Source organism: Neopsephotus bourkii, unplaced genomic scaffold, assembly GCF_033783945.1.
Source record: "Neopsephotus bourkii isolate Nb327-2 ecotype Australia unplaced genomic scaffold, CSIRO-AGI_Nbou_v1 NB_1749, whole genome shotgun sequence".
In the NCBI taxonomy this organism is placed as follows: Eukaryota; Metazoa; Chordata; class Aves; order Psittaciformes; family Psittacidae; genus Neopsephotus; species Neopsephotus bourkii.
This window is the reverse complement of record NW_026902223.1, coordinates 2,453,653-2,472,585: the sequence shown is the minus strand read 5'-3', so window position 1 is coordinate 2,472,585 and position 18,933 is coordinate 2,453,653. Positions and strand designations below refer to the sequence as shown.

The window sequence follows — 18,933 nt, the reverse complement described above, 5'->3', positions numbered from 1 at the left end:
ATGCCTGAACAGAGGGGCCTCCCAGAAGGAGCTGGTAATTCTCTACAGCAACATGGCAAATAATCCAATAACCATGCTTACAGCTAGAACTGCTACCAGGAGCCGGTCCCATGGGTCGTAGTATCCGCCGTTCCTCCGCTTGCCTTTCCAGGAGACCTGACAATGAGGAAAAACATATCCAGGTAAATAACCACCTACCAGAGACTGCTTATTCTATACTGCACTTCAGTCTCCAATCCACTTAACTCTCCAGTTTAAGTTACATTGCTCAAGCACTTTCTGAGCTCTGCAAAGACCCTGCTTGCACAAATCCAACCCCACTAAAACTCCATCACAGTCCCTGCAGCTGCTCCTGGTTTAAAGCCACTGGCTCCCAATGAACCCCTCTCCCACTTCTGGGTATGTTCAGTCCACAGGCTGAGAAATACATGGTTTTCCTTTAGATATTTAATGGAAGAGTTGCTCCTTTCCTTATTTTGGAGCTGCAACACTTCACTTTCAGGATGAAGGTGACTCTTCAGCAGCAGTTGCTAATTTTCGCTTGTTGAATGGCTATAGATGATGTTACACCACTGCTGCCCCGTTATCCTTACAAACACCCACCCAGCCCCAGTCATCTACAGGCACTGTGGAGAGGATCTCCTGTATCCCCCCTTACCTTTATAAAACAAATCAGGCAGCCAATAAGGGGGTAAATGGGAATGAAGATGGAGAAGACATAATGCAGGACAGTGGTTATCAGGTAATAGTCCAGAAAAAAGGCCACTTCAGTGACAACAGTACAGAGCAAGGCTGTCTGTACAAAAGAAAAGGGGGAAAAAAGTTAATTTTCATTTAGTTCAGACTCTCTAAGCACAAATAATCTAATTTGAGGTACGTTATTTAGAGCTTTTATCATGCAGGATATGACAGTAATTCACATTAGTGAACGGTTCAGATTTCCTGTGCATTAAGGACACACAGCGCAATAAGACAGCTCTGGAGATAACCGCTCTCCCCAGCTAACCAAAACCGAGGTGAAGTTACTCACCACTGAAAATATAAATGACCAAAATTCCTTTGTATTCTGGACCTTTTTAAAGGTGAAGGAGACCACGTAAGTGAAGAGCACGACTGATGGGACATAACCTATCAGGCAGAAAATCTGCAACGAGAGGAGAGGTTTCTCAGGAAAGCAAGAGCCCAGGGGTGGATGCTCGGTATAACTGGAATTACTTCAGTGTGCTTTATAACTCTGGATTCATCTGTGTTGCTTAACTTGGTACATACACACCTTGGTACATACAATATACACTGTCAAAGACATGAATAAGAGTATGTGGATAGGCAGGAACCTCACCCGCTCAGTTTCCTTTAAACTATTTCCCCTTGTTTAAATAACACAGGCTCCCATAAATGTGGGCCTCAAGATTTTGGTAAATATTATGAATTCCACCTTCAACCTTGGAATCTGCACAGGAACGAAAGCAAGGGTAAAGGATAAAGCAGCCCTGCAGCACAACAGTCACATCCCAAACCTGATTAACTCAAGAGCTCTGGGAAAGCAGCGAGGAGAATCTGATTCTTCTCAATTACAGCCAATATCTCAGGGAAGCCCACAGTGAATACAAAAGACATGAAGACTTGTAGCCTCTTCACTTCATTCACATCCTGCAATTCATTGTGGAGCTGCTCCGTGCTCAAAGTCACTGTAACCTTGTCATTAGCAGCACGCTGATGCAAAGGGAGCAATTATCAATCAGCAGCAAAAAGCACAAAGCAGACTGAGCAAGCAGAGCAAAAAAGGACGGAGCGTTTCCTTGGAAGGTCCTTGTATGTTAAAGCTTTGTTTTATTCCAGTTCTGAATAGAACTCCAAAATGTGAGTGGTTTTCTCCATGAAAAGTACTACTGTTTTGCCTTTGGTGCAGCCTGACCGGTGCCTCTGCTCCAGCAGCCTCAATTAAGCATTTTCATAGAATCCCAGCCTGGTTTGGGTTGGAAGGGACCTTAAAGCTCCTCCAGCTCCAACCCCTGCCACGGGCAGGGACCCTTCCACTGGAGCAGCTTGCTCCAAGCCCCTGTGTCCAACCTGGCCTTGAGCACTGCCAGGGATGGGGCAGCCACAGCTTCTCTGGGCACCCTGTGCCAGCGCCTCAGCACCCTCACAGGGGAGAGCTGCTGCCTAAGAGCTCATCTCAGCCTCCCCTCAGGCAGGTTCAAGCCATTCCCCCTGGCCTGTCCCTCAGGCCCTTGTCCCAAGCCCCTCTCCAGGTTTCTTGTCACCTTAGAGCAGTCTTTCAGTACCTGTCTAAAGGGAGCTTACATGTGCTCCTGTCCCCACTGCACTCACCACAGCAAGGAACTTGCCCACATAGAAATAAACACCATAGTGGAAGGCGAAGAGGCTGCCTATCATCAGGGTAAGGATGGAGAAGAACAGCGGGAGGTCAACCACAGCTTGCCCAGTCCAGTAAGCAGAGGGGTAAAGCCCTGCTATCTTCAGCTGTGTGTATGCCTTGATCTGCAATGGGACAAGAGAACACCACGTTAATTAAAGACTAATTAAGACACCTCTTCAGATTTTTCCTCCAAATCCCAAGTTCTTGTGCATTCTCTGAATCAACACGCAGGAGTTCACCTTATGGTTTTCTGCATTATCCATGGCAAAATAGGGTGGCATTCCAGTTATGATGATTCCCAGCAACACAGCTTCAAAATAGATCTCCAGCCTGAAAATTGTGTCTGGAAGGTTCTGAAATATAAATCAGATTTCTTCAGTACTAGAATGTGTGTGACCAAAATAAATGCATTTAGAACTGGAACACGACTGTAAATGCTGATAGATTCTGTGTGTCTCAAGATCATCTGAGCCACAGAAGGAAGAGAAATACCTATGGAAGTTCTGGAGTATTTGAAAGTGTGTATAATAAACTCCTACTGCATTTATCTCCTGCAGCAGGTCCTCTCCTCCCCTGAAGGCTACCCTAGCTCTGCACAGAAAGCAGCAGGCCTCCAGCATCCTCACATTCAGCCCCCAAGAACAGGTAACCTGTAATGAACTTGTAATGAATTCCCAACAGAACATCCTCTTTCCAAGCCCCTTTTTCCTCCTCTTTCACAAGCTGCACAGCAAAAATCCTGACACCTTTCACCATAGAATGGTTTGGGTTGAAGGGACCTTAAAGCTCCTCCAGCTCCAACCCCTGCCACGGGCTGGGACAGGGACACCTTCCACTAGAGCAGACTGCTCCAAGTCCCTGTGTCCAACCTGGCCTTGGACACTGCCAGGGATGGGTAAGTGTCCTCTTCATGTCATTCCGATGCTTTGCCACCTACCCTGTTTAAGGTGGCAAACATCCTGTATTTTAAGTGTGGTTTCTGCTGTGCTGCTCACCTGAATGAAGGGGTTGCTCCAGATCTGAATGCTCTCTGTCACGTTTAAATTGCGCAGGAGTAGATTGCTGATGATGTTCATCAAAACGGGCAGGGAATGCACCATGGTACTGTTGAATATGACCGTGAAAACATAGTTCTGGAAAGGAAAGTATGTGCTGGATTAATTCTTCTGCATGAAGGGTAACACCCTGAGAGGGGTCTCCTATGGGCTAGATTAAACCTGAACATGGGGACAAATCTTTGCACAATAGAGGATGCTTTGCATGAGGCTCTGGGCTGCTCAGGGCGGTTATAACACACCAGGGCGGTTATAACACACCAGGGCGGTTATAACACACCAGGGCGGTTATAACACACCAGGGCGGTTATAACACACCAGGGCGGTTATAACACACCAGGGCGGTTATAACACACCACCTAATGCAGGAAAACAGTCATGCTCGCAGAGAACAAATTATTTGGGATAAATTCCCAGCATGTTTTATGCAACTGTGACACCGTGACAAATGATGCTCCAGACAATTACAGTCTGGAAAACAAACCCCACAGCAATCCACACTCGTATGTTCTTCCTAATGCATTTAGAAACCAGACAGGCCCAGATTCACATTAGCCAAGGGCTGCCCTGTCACACGGATATCAACAGTTGGTAATGAATAAAAATGGGAACAAGAGGCAGAGCTGGCATGTTGCAAAGCAGTTCCTTTGCTAGAGATTAAATACGACCCCAATGTTCAAATCTGTTTCACACCCCTCCAATGACCATACCAAAACGAACACTTACAACCCAAGAAACTCATTTTCTTTACACATGAGAGCACTAGGGGATTATACCTCTATCAAATTGTACAATTCAACCAGCATAAGAAAAAATATGAATCCCTGTGCCAGGTCTCTTGTAAAGTAAAATATTCCTCTTGGCTATTTGTATCCTTGGGGGGAGAAAAAAAGGATGGAAGTTTTATTGGTCTACCAGAATTATCATTATGGGAGAATGAACATTCATTTTGATAATTTGATAATATTTCAATTCAGTTAATACAAGTCCTCATTACAGTCCTCTTGTATAAGCAATATCATATGATATTATTTGATTATATGACTCAATATGTGCCTTTCAGGCTGGAGAACAACAAACCCAGCTGCTCGCCTGCTCCTTGGGACATGACTGAACCAGTCTGGCTCTCTTTACCTGTCTGGATGCAAGATCAAGCACGTTTAAAGCTGCGCTGTGAGGTGCTACCGAGACGTAATCGCTGTCATTGAACATCTCCAGGAGGATGTTCATGCTCCCAAGAGAGTGGACAATGTCATCAATACCAGATTCTGGTGTAAGAGAAAACAATGGTGAGTCATGAAATCGTTTAGGTTGAAAAGCCCTTTTAGATCATAAAGTCCAACCGTTAACCCAGCACTGCCAAGCCACCACTAAACCACAGTGGCACTAAACCATGTCCCTAAGCACCACATCTACGTGTCTTTTCCAAACCTCCTCAACACCCTATGAAGAAAGATCGCTCTTTCCTTACACCCATCAAAGAGAGTCCTCTGCCATTCCAAACAACATGAATGGCTTTATTTTGGCTTCCCACTCAACAGCCTCCAAAGCACTCAAGAAAATGTCATGGTTTTATTCTCCAATGCATTTGTGCAAGTCCAATGGGCAGAGCTGCAATGAGCACTATCAGGAGACTCAAAGGATTGGTTGAATAGAGACTTCACTAAAATAGCAGGAAACCAGCAACACTTTGATATGGTGGCCAGAGAAACTAAGTTGCACTAAACACAATTTCCTGTAGCTCAGACACTCATTCCTATTGCCTGCGTTTGCTGCTATGCAGATTTAAAACATCCCAAGTTGAGGCAAAAAGCAATTTTCCAAACTGTTTTATAGCAGGATTTGAATGTTGATGGCTCTAAATGGCTCTGGGGCCAGTTTCTTCATGTAGGTCATTTTATGACATAGTGAGCATAAAGCTACTCAGACATGGAGGAGGAGGAAGGTGTCCAGATCAATCCCCATGGCATGAAGGATACCCACTCTCTGCTGTCTCTGGGCACTTGGAAACTCTTCATTTGGGTTAATTACAAGGAAAAGGTTTGTCCCCAGGCCCCAAACCTGTACCCATCATCCCTCCCCACCTTGTAAAACGCTATCTTAAAGACAGAAGGGAGACGGGAGCACCTCTGCCTTCCCACCTGTGGAGTTCTGCAGCAGGAGACTACTCCTGTACTTGTGAGAGCTCTCTCCGGGCTTCAGCAAGTACAAATCAGGGGAGAGTTTGATGGCAGCGATGGAATTCTTGATGATGTGATGTATGAAAAACAATAAAATCTGAACTACAAGAAAAATCAGGAAAAGCAACAACCTGCAAGAGAGAGAAGTTTGGGGTTTACTAAAATCCAGCCAAAGCCAACCCAATTTCTGTGCGTACTACTAAACATCGCCTCCCTCAACCCACAAAAGCATGCATTCGCCAGTAATGGATAGCATCACTTATTGTGTTTTAAATATAACTAAGGGGGGAACATTAATCACACCCTGCCCTTTCTTTGTGTCATTCAAACAGGTTTTGAGCACGTATGTATACAAATGAGAAAGCCCCAATACTCACATCACTCTCACACACTTATTTTCCCGCTTGAGACTAAGGAAATGAACTTTTGCTATGGTGGCAACCTGCTTCTTCCAGAGGGCTGTGTTGCTCATTGCTGGTGCCTTCGTCTCCGACAGCATCAGGAGGCTCTGCTCCATATCGTCCAGGGATTTTGCATCCATTTCATCCTGCACTTGCTGGGAATTGAACACGCTGTAATCTGAAACAAAGAGAGCAAAACTCTACGATGTGATGCTCTGGCAGAGCATGGTTTGAAATGGTGGGGCTGGGTGGCCATCAGTTCCTGCCCCTTGCTATTGCAGCAGCCATCTCATCCTGTCCCAGTGCCTCAGCTTAACCCCAAGGTCAATGCCAATGATCTACCCAAAGCTCTGAATCACACACACAGCAGCTGGTATAGATTTCTGCCACTCAAAAGGTGTATTCACCCCAATTTCTCACCATTAACCTACGTGTGTACTAGTGTTAGTCAGTACCAGCACATTCAGCTGTTAAATCCTCTTATACCCACACAGAAACTTTGCAGAGCAGGATAGCTTACTAGCCTGTATCACTCAGAAAGCTCTAGAAAGATTAAGATAGCTTAAACCATTCAAAGTAAACATCAGAAGAAGAACTGATTCATTCTTTAGTAACACTAAGTGATCCCAGCTTTATTAGAATTGAAAGTTAATTTAAAGGAGGCGGAAAAAAAGAGACAAGTTCATCTATTTCAGCCTTAAGTGCAGGCTTTTAATATTACTGCTCATGCAGAAAGCTGGAAATGGATTTTACACTGTGCATTCACAACTGCTTGAAAGTAAAGCTCCATTAGGACAATAAAGCCCATTTTAAGAAGCACCACTACAAAGCAAAGAGCTGTAAGCTCCTAAATGAAAAATTCACTACTGCAGACACAGCAAGTAAAAAGGTTTTCCCTGGATCCTCCCAGAACCACTCCACACCCAAAACCACTGCTTTTGAGTGGGTTTTGTGTTAAATGTTTCAGAAGGCTGGAAGCGGCTGTGAGAGCAGAGGAGCTGATGCGCTCTGCAATAGGACTTGTTATTGCTGCCTCCAAGGCAAAGCTCCTTCTGGCAGTGACATGGGCAGCTCTACACTAGTGAAGGCTAACTCAGATATGAAGGAAAACAGGAAAATAGCCATGGTCCACCCCACCTGCTTGATCAATCTCTGCCTCAACCTCCAGCTTCAGGTAGACATCCTCCAGCGTCGTCATTGAAACGCCATAGGTGATAACGCCCAGGTGGGTATGGGTGTCGAGGTCAGAAAACAAACCTAGGGACAGAAATGAAGCATCCTGCTCTGAAACAGGGTTACACCGCCTCCCAAGAGGTCTTCAAGCACACCAGAGGCATCCCTAAAGCCTTCTGCATGGTGGGGAAAAGGAGGCAATGTGTGAATATGGTTGCTTAGTTATGAAGACACAGGTCATGGCTGGAGAACCAAGGTTGGGATAAGCCCCTTTTAGCACAAAACTTCAATGTCTGGTCAGAAATGGGCATGCTTTCCTGAAACTGCAGTGTTTATGAAATACACCTCAGCATCCTAACGCTCCTGGGCTCAGAGCTGCCTTCTGCCAGTCCTGTGAAGTGAAGGACTTGATAAAACAAGGAGCTTCAGAGCCAAGATCACCCTGAAGGGAAAGGTAAAATGGGAAGCACAGTCGGATACACAATGCTCATCCCATCTCCACAATTCCTTCTGCCCTGTGGCTGAGGCATGTTCCCAACCTCTGCTTCTCCTGGAAACAGCTTTGGGGAATTGATTCAATCCTGCCTGTTTTTCCAGAAAGTTCATGCAGTTTCTGGTAGAGGTGAAGCAAATGAATTATTAACTGGTTAAATGCAATGGGGAAAAGGCCATTTATGAAATATGAGCCGCATATTCACATCAGTATTGATTCTCCCTTAGCTTTGCACAAGGGGACACTGTTTCTTCCATACCCTGGGAGGTGACCAAGGAGCCCAGGGTAGGACTGATCAGGTAACTGCTGCCATCTAGTGAAATCAGGCACATCCGCTCTGTGCTCCCTCTCACAGTGCATTTTAAGGCAGTGACACGATGCTCTTTGCAGCTCACAAGAGGGGATTGATTTTGGTAGGACTTGGGGCTTTCTGGCTTCCTGCTGGAGGCCAACCCTGCTCATGAAAACACTCTGTGATAAGATGATGCTTCTGCAGGACAAGGGGATTCCCGGACAAAGGGGTCTCTTCATCCTTCTGTTAGCATCTCCCCAGCCCTCATTGTTGGGTACCTGCATCCTTCTTACACCACAGCCCCTTTGGGGGATGCAACAAGGTCCTCACCCACCTAAGACCTTACTTAACCAAGCAGCAGCCAGATAACAAATACATATAAAAACACATAAATGCAGAAGTCACAACGTAATGAGAATTGCAAGTTACAGCCACGCTTGACGGATTTCTCTGCTGCAGCCATTCAACCCTGCAACACCACAGGACCCTCAGTACCTGCAAACTTGTCCATGTCCTTCAGCGGCAGCGTGTACACGAGCTGCTCATCGTTCTCCTGCAGCAGGCTGGCTGCAGGGATGTGCTGTCGTATCAGAGAGGTTGTAGCTTCTGTGTTGCAATAGGCATCGATGTGCATGCTATGAAAACACAGGAAACTGGGGTTTTAAAGCTTTTCTCCTTACACCAGCATAGGAGAACACCAAGCATTCGGTACAAAGGGGATGCCATCTTACAGACTGCAACAGAATGCAATTTAAAAAGTGATACAAGATGTCAACACAACAGGTATCACACAAAAATAATACCTCAAGCGATAGCCAATTCCCCATTTGCTTTTGAGAAAGAGAGAGGATCCAAGGCATTTTAGCATCCCTTGAGAAATCACAGCTTTCCGATCTAGAGACAAAAGTCAAGAAGGATCTTGAACCAGAATACTGACAAAGTCTGCTTCAAACCCCCTGTATTTCACATAGGAGTTTATTCCATGCTTAGAGAAACATCACTTTCTGCTGTCCAGTGATGGGACTGTCACTGCCCCAGGCTGGTACCCAGGGGGTGGCAGCAGGACTCACCAGCGAGGATATCCGCCTCATCCATGAAGTGGGTGCTGAAAACCGTCACACGATCCGCTTTCCTGTTTTTCAGGAGGTTCCAGACGATGTGCCGTGAACACGGATCCATCCCTGCAGTCGGCTCATCCAGCAGCAAAACCTCAAGTGCAAAACCAAGAGCATTTGTAAAGCCACATCCACATGCGTGATGCTGACCTCAGGAAATCCTACCTAAAGAACAGATACAGGACTAGAGCAAGCAGGGCAGCTCCCTTCCTTATACATGGAATAAACTCACCTCCTGTTGTGACAAATGGGAAAAATCATAATAGTAAGTTTATGCCAGCCACTTTTATTCTGTTTCTAATAAAGTCACATTTAGCTATGGATTCACTCCTCCCATTAAAGGATGGTTAAATACACACACACGCTTTTAAAATCCCAGTGAACTGTCACACACATCATTTTTAAAAGCAGATCTAAAGGCAGCCCCCACTCTTAAAGGCGAGAAATAACAGAACTGTAGCACAAAGAAAAGGAGCTCTGGCTCCATCCCTGCTCCAAGTGCCTGGAGGCGAGGAATCTGGAGAGGGAGTTTTGACAAGGGCATACAGTGACAGGACAAAGGAGAATGGCTTTAAACAGGGAAGCTGCGGCTGCCCCACCCCTGGCAGTGCTCAAGGCCAGGTTGGATGGGGCTTGGAGCAAGCTGCTCCAGTGGAAGGTGTCCCTGCCCGTGGCAGGGGTTTGGAACTGGATGAGCTTTAAGGTCCCTTCAACCCAAACCAGTCTGGATCCCACAGATCTATGGATTTGCAAGGAAAGTCTCCAACAGGTTCACTCTCGGGAGCTAAATCTTGTCAGAAACAATATAAAGCTTGCAATGCTATTTATTTCACAAAGAGGTCAAATCCAGAACCACTGCCATTACCTAAACCGTTAACATCCTTAATTACAAAGGTTGAGCTACTGAAGTGATTTTAATTGTTTAAACCATAAGCAAAGAGAAAAGGAACAATTTCAAAGTAATAATCTCCACCTCTTACTTATTAGTAGCATTATTATTACATATATACATACATAGTACTACATCTTATTAGCATTATTAGCATGGTTCTGACAAGAAACACCCACCCTTAGGGGTATTATTGACACCAAGTGAGGAACTTCTCCATCACACTCACCTTTGGGTTACCAAGAACAGCAACCCCCACCGACAGCCGCCTCTTCTGCCCCCCACTTAATTTTTTAGCTTGGTTGTCTCTGATAGGCTGCATATCCAAATCCAACAGCACTTTCTGCACCTGTAAAACACAGAGAACATATTTATTGTTAAAAAAACCTGTAAGTTTTTTAACCAGATTATTAACAATAACACTCAAATTAACTGTTCCTAATTCGGTGTATCTGAACTGCACACCCTGCTAATGAAGCTGTACATCCAGAGCAGACCAGAAGAACTTAAAAGGTGCCTATGCTTTAATAGAAATGCTGTGATTTAAAACACTTTATGAGCATTTTAATCTCCTACAAATAACTGACAATTTATCTTTGTAAAGAAATCTGCCTGTACCACTTTGTCTATTGGACTGTAGAACAGTATTTCCCTGCAAACTTGTCTTAGGGAAATCCCTGCACCGTGTAAGGGTATTTTGTCATACAGGTTAAAATACAGACAGTATCTGATTACCTCTTGTATCAAATCATTCTGAGGGATTCCTTTAATTGCAGCAAATATGGAGAGGTTCTCCTCCACAGTTAGTATATCGAAGTGGATGTCAGACTGAGGGCACACCCCCGCTATCTGTCGCACTTCGAGCATCTCATCGATTTCAGAGACTTTGTGCCCATAGACTGAAACAAACCCTATAAAAGAAAAGCCAGGAGCAATCAATGGAGAGGTGCTGTCACTGCCAAAGAGCAGGCTAGCGTGGACACAGACCTAAAGTGGATGTTATCCAGAGAAAAACCTGGTGCATCCTGAAATACCAAAGGTCAACAGCTTTGGTTTTTCAAAGCAGGATGCTCAATGTCTCCTGACTCCAGTGTCAGTGAAGCTCACCGTCTGTTGGTGGACACAGCCCACAGAGGATGTTCATCAGCGTCGTCTTCCCCGTCCCACTGTGCCCAAGCAGAGCCGTGATCTGACCTTCATAGATGTCAAAGGATAAATCTGGTCCCCAAGGCAGGCACAAGAAGAAGAGAAGAGGTTAGTGGTGTTCTCGTGGTACCTGGAGCCGGCTCCTACCACAAGGGTACATTCAAATACTAATATGTGGGGTATGGATTTAGGTTTTGTTTAAGGGGACACCTCACCTCCATGCCCTGTGGTAGCATGGCACTGCTGGGGCTGGGACAGCCCCTGCACCACTTTGGGGTGGCCACGTTTAAAAGCCACATAGGGAAGGGAAAGAACATACCACTAACAACACGGGCACAGGAGTAACGGGGATGACATCAGTGGGCTTCCTTTGGTGATGGAAGGGCTCCCCTTTTGGGGTACCATTTTAAACAAGATTACTCTCAATATGACAAGGACACACACAAGCACATCTGGCATCATGCTTTAAGGCCCAGCCCCACAAAAGTAACCAAAAAGCCCAAAGTGAAACACAAAAGATCACTCAACAGTTCAGCTATCGCTGCCCTGCACCTGGTAAGCAGCTATAAAGCTAAAAGGTTCTTACTTCTGAGAGCCTCCACAGTTTCCCCCTTTTTCCTGAATGTTTTCTGAACACAGCTGATTCTGAAAGAAGACATGCCATTTTATAAACTATTTTAGGATCTTTGTATGTCATTTTGAATGATCAACACTTGGCAACAGTCACAACAAGAAGACCATACTAAAATGGCACTAGACACGTTAAAGACCCATAGAAGCAAGTCAAGAGACAGGACATCTTGACACAGAACTTAGTCCACCTCCATCCTGGTATCAGAAAACCTTTTCTGGTCACCTTCTAAGGTACCTCCTATGATAATATGCTGAATTATTTCAAATCTGTGTTTCTTTCTCAAATCACAGCAATGCACCAGAGGTTTCCCAAGCTAGAAAAGGCAACAGCTCCTCCCCACTAGCTACACAGTACAACAAAAGACTCAAAAGACACGATACAGAAAAGAGGTGTTAGTAGAACAGACTCCAAAGATGTGATTACTGGCAGCTCTTGATCAAAATTAGGCAAAAGAAAGTAGGTATCTTTCTCTAAAGAAAGGCAAAACACCTTCGTCCAGCCCCACTGCTTTCCAAAATGAAAAATCCCAACCAGTTTATCTGAAGGCACCATATGAAGGATGCGTTTAGGAATCCTGGCCAGCCTGAAAATGAGGAAGGGGAGTGGATTACAGGTGTGAATAGCACGGAGAACTGGGTATGAGAGAAAACAAAACCTGTACATATAAAGATGACAAGATAGTGCAAAAACAATGGCGGGCTGATGGAGGGATGCTATGGCAAGAGTCCAGGGTGAGTAAATGATGCAAAACCAGCCACAATACTATAATGTGAAAATCAGGATTAAGACTGGACCCTTCAACCTATGTCAGATGCCCAAAGAGATATGGGTAGTGTGGACAATACAAGACTCATCCTAGTCACTAAGCTCATATAGTTATTTAAGGCTCACATAGCCAACCAGGAGGAGTGAAGATGCAGAGTTCCCCAGCTCACATCAGGCTACGCCATTGGAAACCTGTGGAACCACGGGCTAAAAAGCAGATACTGAAAATAACATCTGGGAAACAGCAATAAACACATGACAGTGCAGATGCAAGACATCAGGTGACACAAAATGCAGTGTGAAAGACAAAAGCACAGACATCCTTCTTTCAGTTCTGTTTTACCCTGATATATGGGTAAAATAGCCACAAAGTTCCCCTCTGGTCTACAGAGGACACATCAGCCTTCACACAGACCTAGAATTCAGCTTTTCCTCCTCAAAAGCACGTTACCAGAAACTAAACCCTCCCAGAAGAGTAGGCGTTTCAACATCTGCAACCGCTTATGCCTCTTGTGGCCTCAGTGCAACTGAGGGAATGGAAAAGCAGCCGGTTTTGAGAGGACTCCAGCTAAAGGAATACAATCCACAAACAAACCCTTTCTTTAAGCCCAGTGATCTGTCCTTGGAGGGCATCCATGTCCTTGATGACGGGCCTTCACTGAAGATGGAAAGTAACCGTGGTGCATGTGTGGAGGGCTCTCTGCAATGCATACCATATGCTATTTGAATCCAGCATAGACTGGATAAATAAGTGGTTTTCAAGCTGCACAACAAAACATCAGGATCCAGGTGATCTGTTAATCTGCACGTGAGACAGGGCAGGAACTGTACCTGATGGCTTCCTTCCCCTGGAACTCCGAAGGCACGGGTTCAACTATCTCACTGAAGCTTAAACTGCCATTGACACTGCTCTCATATAGTTCCTTGTAGTTCTTTCTGTGCTTGGACCAAAAGGAGGGCTTCATGAAGAAGAATGGCGTGCGGCGCAGTCCAAACTCCCCTGGACAGCAAAGGGAAAAAGCCAGTTTCTTAACAGTAACTGCAGATATTCCTCTGAATTTGCCTTTTAGCTCTAAAAGCCATGAGCTAACGCTGCTAAAGGCTCAGGAGTCAGCCTGCATCCCGTTCTGGAGGGATTCCATCAGCCAAGTTTACATTATCTGCGTTTAAGCTGTGGCTCCCATCAACACTGCAAGCAGGCTCCAGTTTCAGCTAAGTATCTAAATACACGTGCAAATCTCTTTCTAGGCAAGAGAAATCCCCAGTGCTGAAAGAAAAGTGACTTAAACACAGGCTTAAAAACCAGAGAGAACAGAGGCAGAGGCTGCTGAAGGGCTCAACCAGGCATTAGACACAAGAAAAACAACTGTATTCTGTGTTTCATGTTAAACTACTGCTGTCACAGGGAAAGGTCTGGAACAGCAGAGCAGTCTTCAATTATCAACCCTATAAGAGCAATTTGCAAAGGCTGAGGCATTGGTTAACCCAGTAAGGAAGCTTTTCCTCTAGAGAGAAACAGGAGTTAGCTGGAGTGCCTAATGGCCACTGTGATTCTAAATGTGCTGACACTGCCCCTCCCATCTCACACCTTTAACAGGAAACAACTGATTTCAGCTTAAAGTCTTCTGAGTCACAGTGTAAAATGTATTTGCAAACAGCACCACTTCCTTTCTCCACAGTCGAAATTCAGACAGAAATAGAATCCAGACTGGTTTGTACTGGAAGGGACCTTTAAGCCATTCCTTCTGTCAGCCTAAAGCCATTCCCCTTCTCCTGTCACCAGCTGTGTCAACCTGGGGCTCAGGACCTCAGGAACTGGTGATGCTAGCACAGTTCAGTTTTTCTCATGAACATACCTGGCATAATCTGATCCAGGTAGACAGCTACAAGCAGATAAAAGATGCTATCCAGCACCAACAGAATGAGAGAGATGAAGAGCGGGTAGGGACCGTGACTTAGATTAGAAAACGTTGCACCATCTTCATAATCTTCTAGATGCATGACCTGTCAACATCCAGAGACAGAGGAAGATGTTAACACACCAGCACTATTCCAGCCTAGGAAGACAGAAGAGCAACCTTAACACAGCAATAATAAAGCAATGAAAAAGTGACTGAGATCACAGCAACGAACACAAAGAAAACCAGTTGCTTGATGGTGCCCTTGATGTTAAATTGCTGGGGTAAGCTATTAAAATAAGCATTTTCCCCCAACACCATCAGTTTATTAAAGAAAATCATCATAATTCAGCTACATCAAGACCTGGTTGAAGATGATACCAGACGAATGAGCACGGTGAGGCTGCAATCTGAGCAGAAGGTGGTGATTTACCTGCGCGATGCCGATCAAGAAGCTGCACTGACACAAGGGGCTGAGGATCCACACGAAAGACTTGGGGAAATCTTCCAGCAGGACAATGTTAAGGCCCACAAAACCAAAAGCCAGCGTCGCCAAGAACTCCACTATGCCCACATGTTTTGACTTTTTAAAGAGAGGTGTCAGCATAAGTGCAAAGAAAACCTAAGAACAGATTACAGAAAGAGGTAATAAGGTACTATATTAAGAGATATTACAGGGTATATGAAAACCAAAGTAAAAAGACCATAGCTTCAATTTTCCCTCTGATAACCACATCGTTTTCCTGGTAGTCGCTACAGCATTCACCCACATCCCACATTTCCCTTACAAACAGACCACTGGGAGGGGCAGAGCTCCCAAAGGTGCCAAGTAACAGAATGCAGGAAAATATTATAAGGGAAAAAACTGCTATATAAATTAATTGTCTGACCCTTAATTAGGGTTTTAATATTACACTATATAGCAACAGCCAATGTTTAAAGAGGGCATGGCTTTGGACTTCAAAATGGTGCTGTACAGACAGTGTTCAAAACCCCATGGTTATAAACTCAGGTATTTCAGTAAGGAAAGGTGTTTCTGATAGTGCAGGTTTCAGTGGTCACAGCATCCAAACTGGAGCAGACCTGGGGAATGGGATGAGGATGGGTAACACACTCACTGCCAACTGCTCCTGCAGATGCTGTGTTTGTTCCAGATGCTTTAATAGAGAGAACAAGATCAGATGGGAAGGGAAAAACCCCACAGGGATGGGATGGATGAATTCAGTGAGACCAGGAATACTTACTGAAGAGACTCCATACAGGAAAAAAAGTAAGAATATCACAAAGGCACTGCTTTGGGGAAAGAGGGAAGAGGCTGTTGCAATCACCGCCATAAGAATGGACATGACAAAAATCAGGCTCATGTAAAGCAGCACCCAAGAAAGCCTAGGAGCAAAACAGGGGAAAAAAGACCAGAAATCAGTCAGTGAATTCCCAGCCGGAATTACCCCCACATACAAACAGCTAAAACCACCATTCTTTAACATTCCAAACAGCTGCACCAGAGGACAAGCTCGCAACAAAACAAGAGCCCCCAGATAAAGAGCTCTCTTATAAACATCCCTGTGATTGTTCCAGGCATTAGAACACACACATCAATACCCACAGCACCAAAGTTCCACAATCAGATGATTCATGACTTTTATATTATTTAAACTTGCACCATTAATTTCCTGATATCACCAGAAGAGGGTAAGTGAGCAGCAGGCTTCAATAATTAAAGAAATCCTATTTAATATTTAATACACTGGTCATTCCAGTAGCCGGGCTGGGTAATAAAATCCTTTTCTCTGTAAAAACAGAGCTGCAAGCCTGGGAGCAATTCTGACCTCAGGAAACGAGGAGGGGGTTGTGAACAGGCAGTGAAAAACGACACATCTTCTACAGCAGCAAGTTTCTGAGCTACAGTCAGTGGTTGATCAGAGCTGTGTTACCAGTGTGCCATCACACATCGCTCCCATTGCTCTCTGGACCAGAGATGCTCAGCGCTCACGTGCAAAGAGGCAAGTGGGGATAGATGACAAACGCCACAGGTGATGGGCCAACTAAACGGGATTTATCACTAAGGATGTATCACAAATAACCAGAACTGGCACGAAAAAGCTTGGGTGCAGAAACCAAACAAAAGCAACCAGACAAAAATAACCCAACTAGCTGTTCTGGTGTGAAAGATGCTAAAATGCTGTTGGCCCCTGCAGCAAAGGGCAAACCTAAATCCATTTTTATCTCTGCAGCTACCAATGGTTTCAAATCAGCACATCCCCTCATTTGGAAAAAAAGCCCAAATATTACATTGCATACAGTAATTTTCATCATGGTATGGAAACAAATTAAAGCCTGTTGCTTAGACTGCTCTGTCACATTAAGATGATAAGAGTTAGATTCATTTAATCATGTGTTGCGGAAACTGCTGCTCAGCTCTGAAGAGAAACTGCAGGTTACCAGAAAAGGAGGCACTGAGCCAAAAATACTCAAAACCAATAAAAATCAAACTGCATAAAAATCTCACACATCATCACATTTAAACCCTCTAAGTCAGGCATAACTTTCCCTTCATGAATGCAACAGCATCGCTTTGGTGTTTACTGGTTAAAATGATGCTACAAGTTTCTCTTTGAATAGATCTTATGGAGCATCTCACTTTTAGGCTGCTTCCAGTTCATCAGCCTGCAAACAACTAAAACCTGGAGGATGGGACAGAACTGTTTCCTAGAAAATGTTAGTTTTTCTATTTCTTTATATATTTCACATTTCCTTTATCAAGAATGGGTTATCTCAAACACTCACATACCAAAAGGCAGTGTCGTGAAGTCCCAATATTTTTAAGAACTCCTTCAACTTCCTTTCCTTTTCTGCCACGATATGAATGGCCAGATAATACCCGAACGGTGAGAAAGCGATCACCAGGTAAATTAAAATGATGGCACGGGGAAAATTATCTATTTCCACCACTGCAGCCTCTCCCATAACCACGGCTCTTGTAAATTCAAGTTGCTCCCAAACAGATTGATTGGTCTTCAGCTGGAAGGAAGGGAAGGAAGAGTAAGTTTTGCATCACTTTTGCAGCCCTATCCAACCCAGCAGCAGGAACTCCAGCTCAGCCCTTATGTGCTGTCACTAACAGGGAGAGATCTGGAGAGCCCAAACCCCTACAGTCCCCAAATCCCAATTCAAAAGCACAGAATTGGAGAAAATCTGGATGCTAAGACATAAAATTAACAATTTTTGCAATTCCTATTGCCTAAAAATACAGGACTGGCTCTCACTGCAAGCATCATGATGGGAGAGCAGCAGGGAAAAGGGCATGGCTGGCAAATGATGACACCAAAATAGTACAGCAAATTCTGCAGCGCCTTTTGGTCCAGCATTTGAAATAGCTTTTTGGGGTGTCATGTGTTTTGATGTCTAACACAAGCCTCCAGCACTGGACACAAATGAAGACAAATGTCCACATTATTCAACTGGATAAGAAGAACATGAAATAGAGTCATGGAATGGTTTGTGTTGGAAGAAACCTTAAAGCTCATCCAGTTCCAACCCCCTGCCATGGGCAGGGACACCTTCCATGAGACCAGGCTGCTCTTCTCATCTGATTCAAAGCTTATTTTTGATATGGCATTTTATACCATTAACAGATAACATCACAAAACCAGTCAGAGCCCAGGCAGTCCATGGATCTGAACCTCGTGCTTTAATGACATTATCAGATTTACCTGTATGATTGCAGCATCGATGCAGGCTTGCAGAGCTATAAACCCCGAGCTCCAGTACATCACTGATTCACATCCTTTCCGCAGGTTGGAACAACTGGCTGCAGAATGAAACATGGCATTTTAAAATGCAAACAGCCAGAGTTAATCTGTCCCATGCCTAATGTAAAGATGGGAATGACCTTTCAGTTTATCCCCTTACAGAACACATATCAGAGTGTGCACATTCACCTCTCGATTCCATGTAGATGGAAGACATAGCGACCGAATCGTGGAACCTCAGCTGGTAGGACATGGCATCATTGAACACAACACCCACAAAGTTTGAGGGTTTAAAAGCACTGGCCTCTTGCAGCTCCTCTTCACTTAAATACTCCTCGGTGATGATACCTGTGAGATAGAGGACATTATCGCACTGATTTAGGTATCAGCACAGCAGGGAGAAAAACTGCATCACTTGTAAAGAAGCATCATGATAACCATTAATGATTTATTTCCTTTTGGAGATAGAGCTATAGATACATAAGGCTGTATTTTTGTCCCAGTGAAGTAAGTATGCTCCTAAATAGAAACTGTTGCTCAGTACCAGGATAAAATTTAATCTTATCCCTGAATCTTCTCTTTCCCACCCCTATTTTTTGCTGCTCCAACAGCTTCTGAGCCCCAATCCTCTGCCAGCTATCCCAAAGTTTATTCTCCAGCACCAATGCTTTTCAAGAAGGGCAGATTCAGTGGTACATTGGGCTATTTATATGAAAACATGGTATTTGTACCAACTTCAGCAGAGGGTGGGAATAAGATG

General features: G+C 44.5%; 1 protein-coding gene and 1 long non-coding RNA gene across 2 annotated transcripts in view; one reads left to right on the top strand and one right to left on the bottom strand.

Moving 5' to 3' along the window:
• Positions 1-18,933, bottom strand: part of ABCA5 (ATP binding cassette subfamily A member 5) — a 29,579-nt gene that overhangs the window by 8,975 nt on the left and 1,671 nt on the right. Inside the window, exons 3-26 of the mRNA XM_061376941.1 lie at positions 18,363-18,521; positions 18,135-18,232; positions 17,213-17,442; positions 15,666-15,807; positions 14,855-15,043; positions 14,380-14,527; positions 13,355-13,523; positions 11,711-11,769; positions 11,086-11,196; positions 10,714-10,889; positions 10,208-10,327; positions 9,045-9,183; positions 8,778-8,868; positions 8,470-8,609; positions 7,154-7,273; positions 5,993-6,194; positions 5,577-5,746; positions 4,570-4,703; positions 3,376-3,513; positions 2,620-2,733; positions 2,332-2,502; positions 1,031-1,144; positions 659-796; positions 82-156 (exon numbers count right to left, since the gene is read on the bottom strand). Coding sequence (XP_061232925.1) covers positions 82-156; positions 659-796; positions 1,031-1,144; positions 2,332-2,502; positions 2,620-2,733; positions 3,376-3,513; positions 4,570-4,703; positions 5,577-5,746; positions 5,993-6,194; positions 7,154-7,273; positions 8,470-8,609; positions 8,778-8,868; positions 9,045-9,183; positions 10,208-10,327; positions 10,714-10,889; positions 11,086-11,196; positions 11,711-11,769; positions 13,355-13,523; positions 14,380-14,527; positions 14,855-15,043; positions 15,666-15,807; positions 17,213-17,442; positions 18,135-18,232; positions 18,363-18,521 — 3,347 coding nt within the window. The remainder of the gene's footprint in view (positions 1-81; positions 157-658; positions 797-1,030; positions 1,145-2,331; positions 2,503-2,619; positions 2,734-3,375; positions 3,514-4,569; positions 4,704-5,576; positions 5,747-5,992; positions 6,195-7,153; positions 7,274-8,469; positions 8,610-8,777; positions 8,869-9,044; positions 9,184-10,207; positions 10,328-10,713; positions 10,890-11,085; positions 11,197-11,710; positions 11,770-13,354; positions 13,524-14,379; positions 14,528-14,854; positions 15,044-15,665; positions 15,808-17,212; positions 17,443-18,134; positions 18,233-18,362; positions 18,522-18,933) is intronic.
• LOC133224976 (uncharacterized) overlaps positions 9,672-18,933 on the top strand; it is a 269,398-nt gene continuing 260,136 nt past the window's right edge. Inside the window, exon 1 of the long non-coding RNA XR_009728984.1 lies at positions 9,672-9,792. This is a non-coding gene — a long non-coding RNA (uncharacterized LOC133224976). The remainder of the gene's footprint in view (positions 9,793-18,933) is intronic.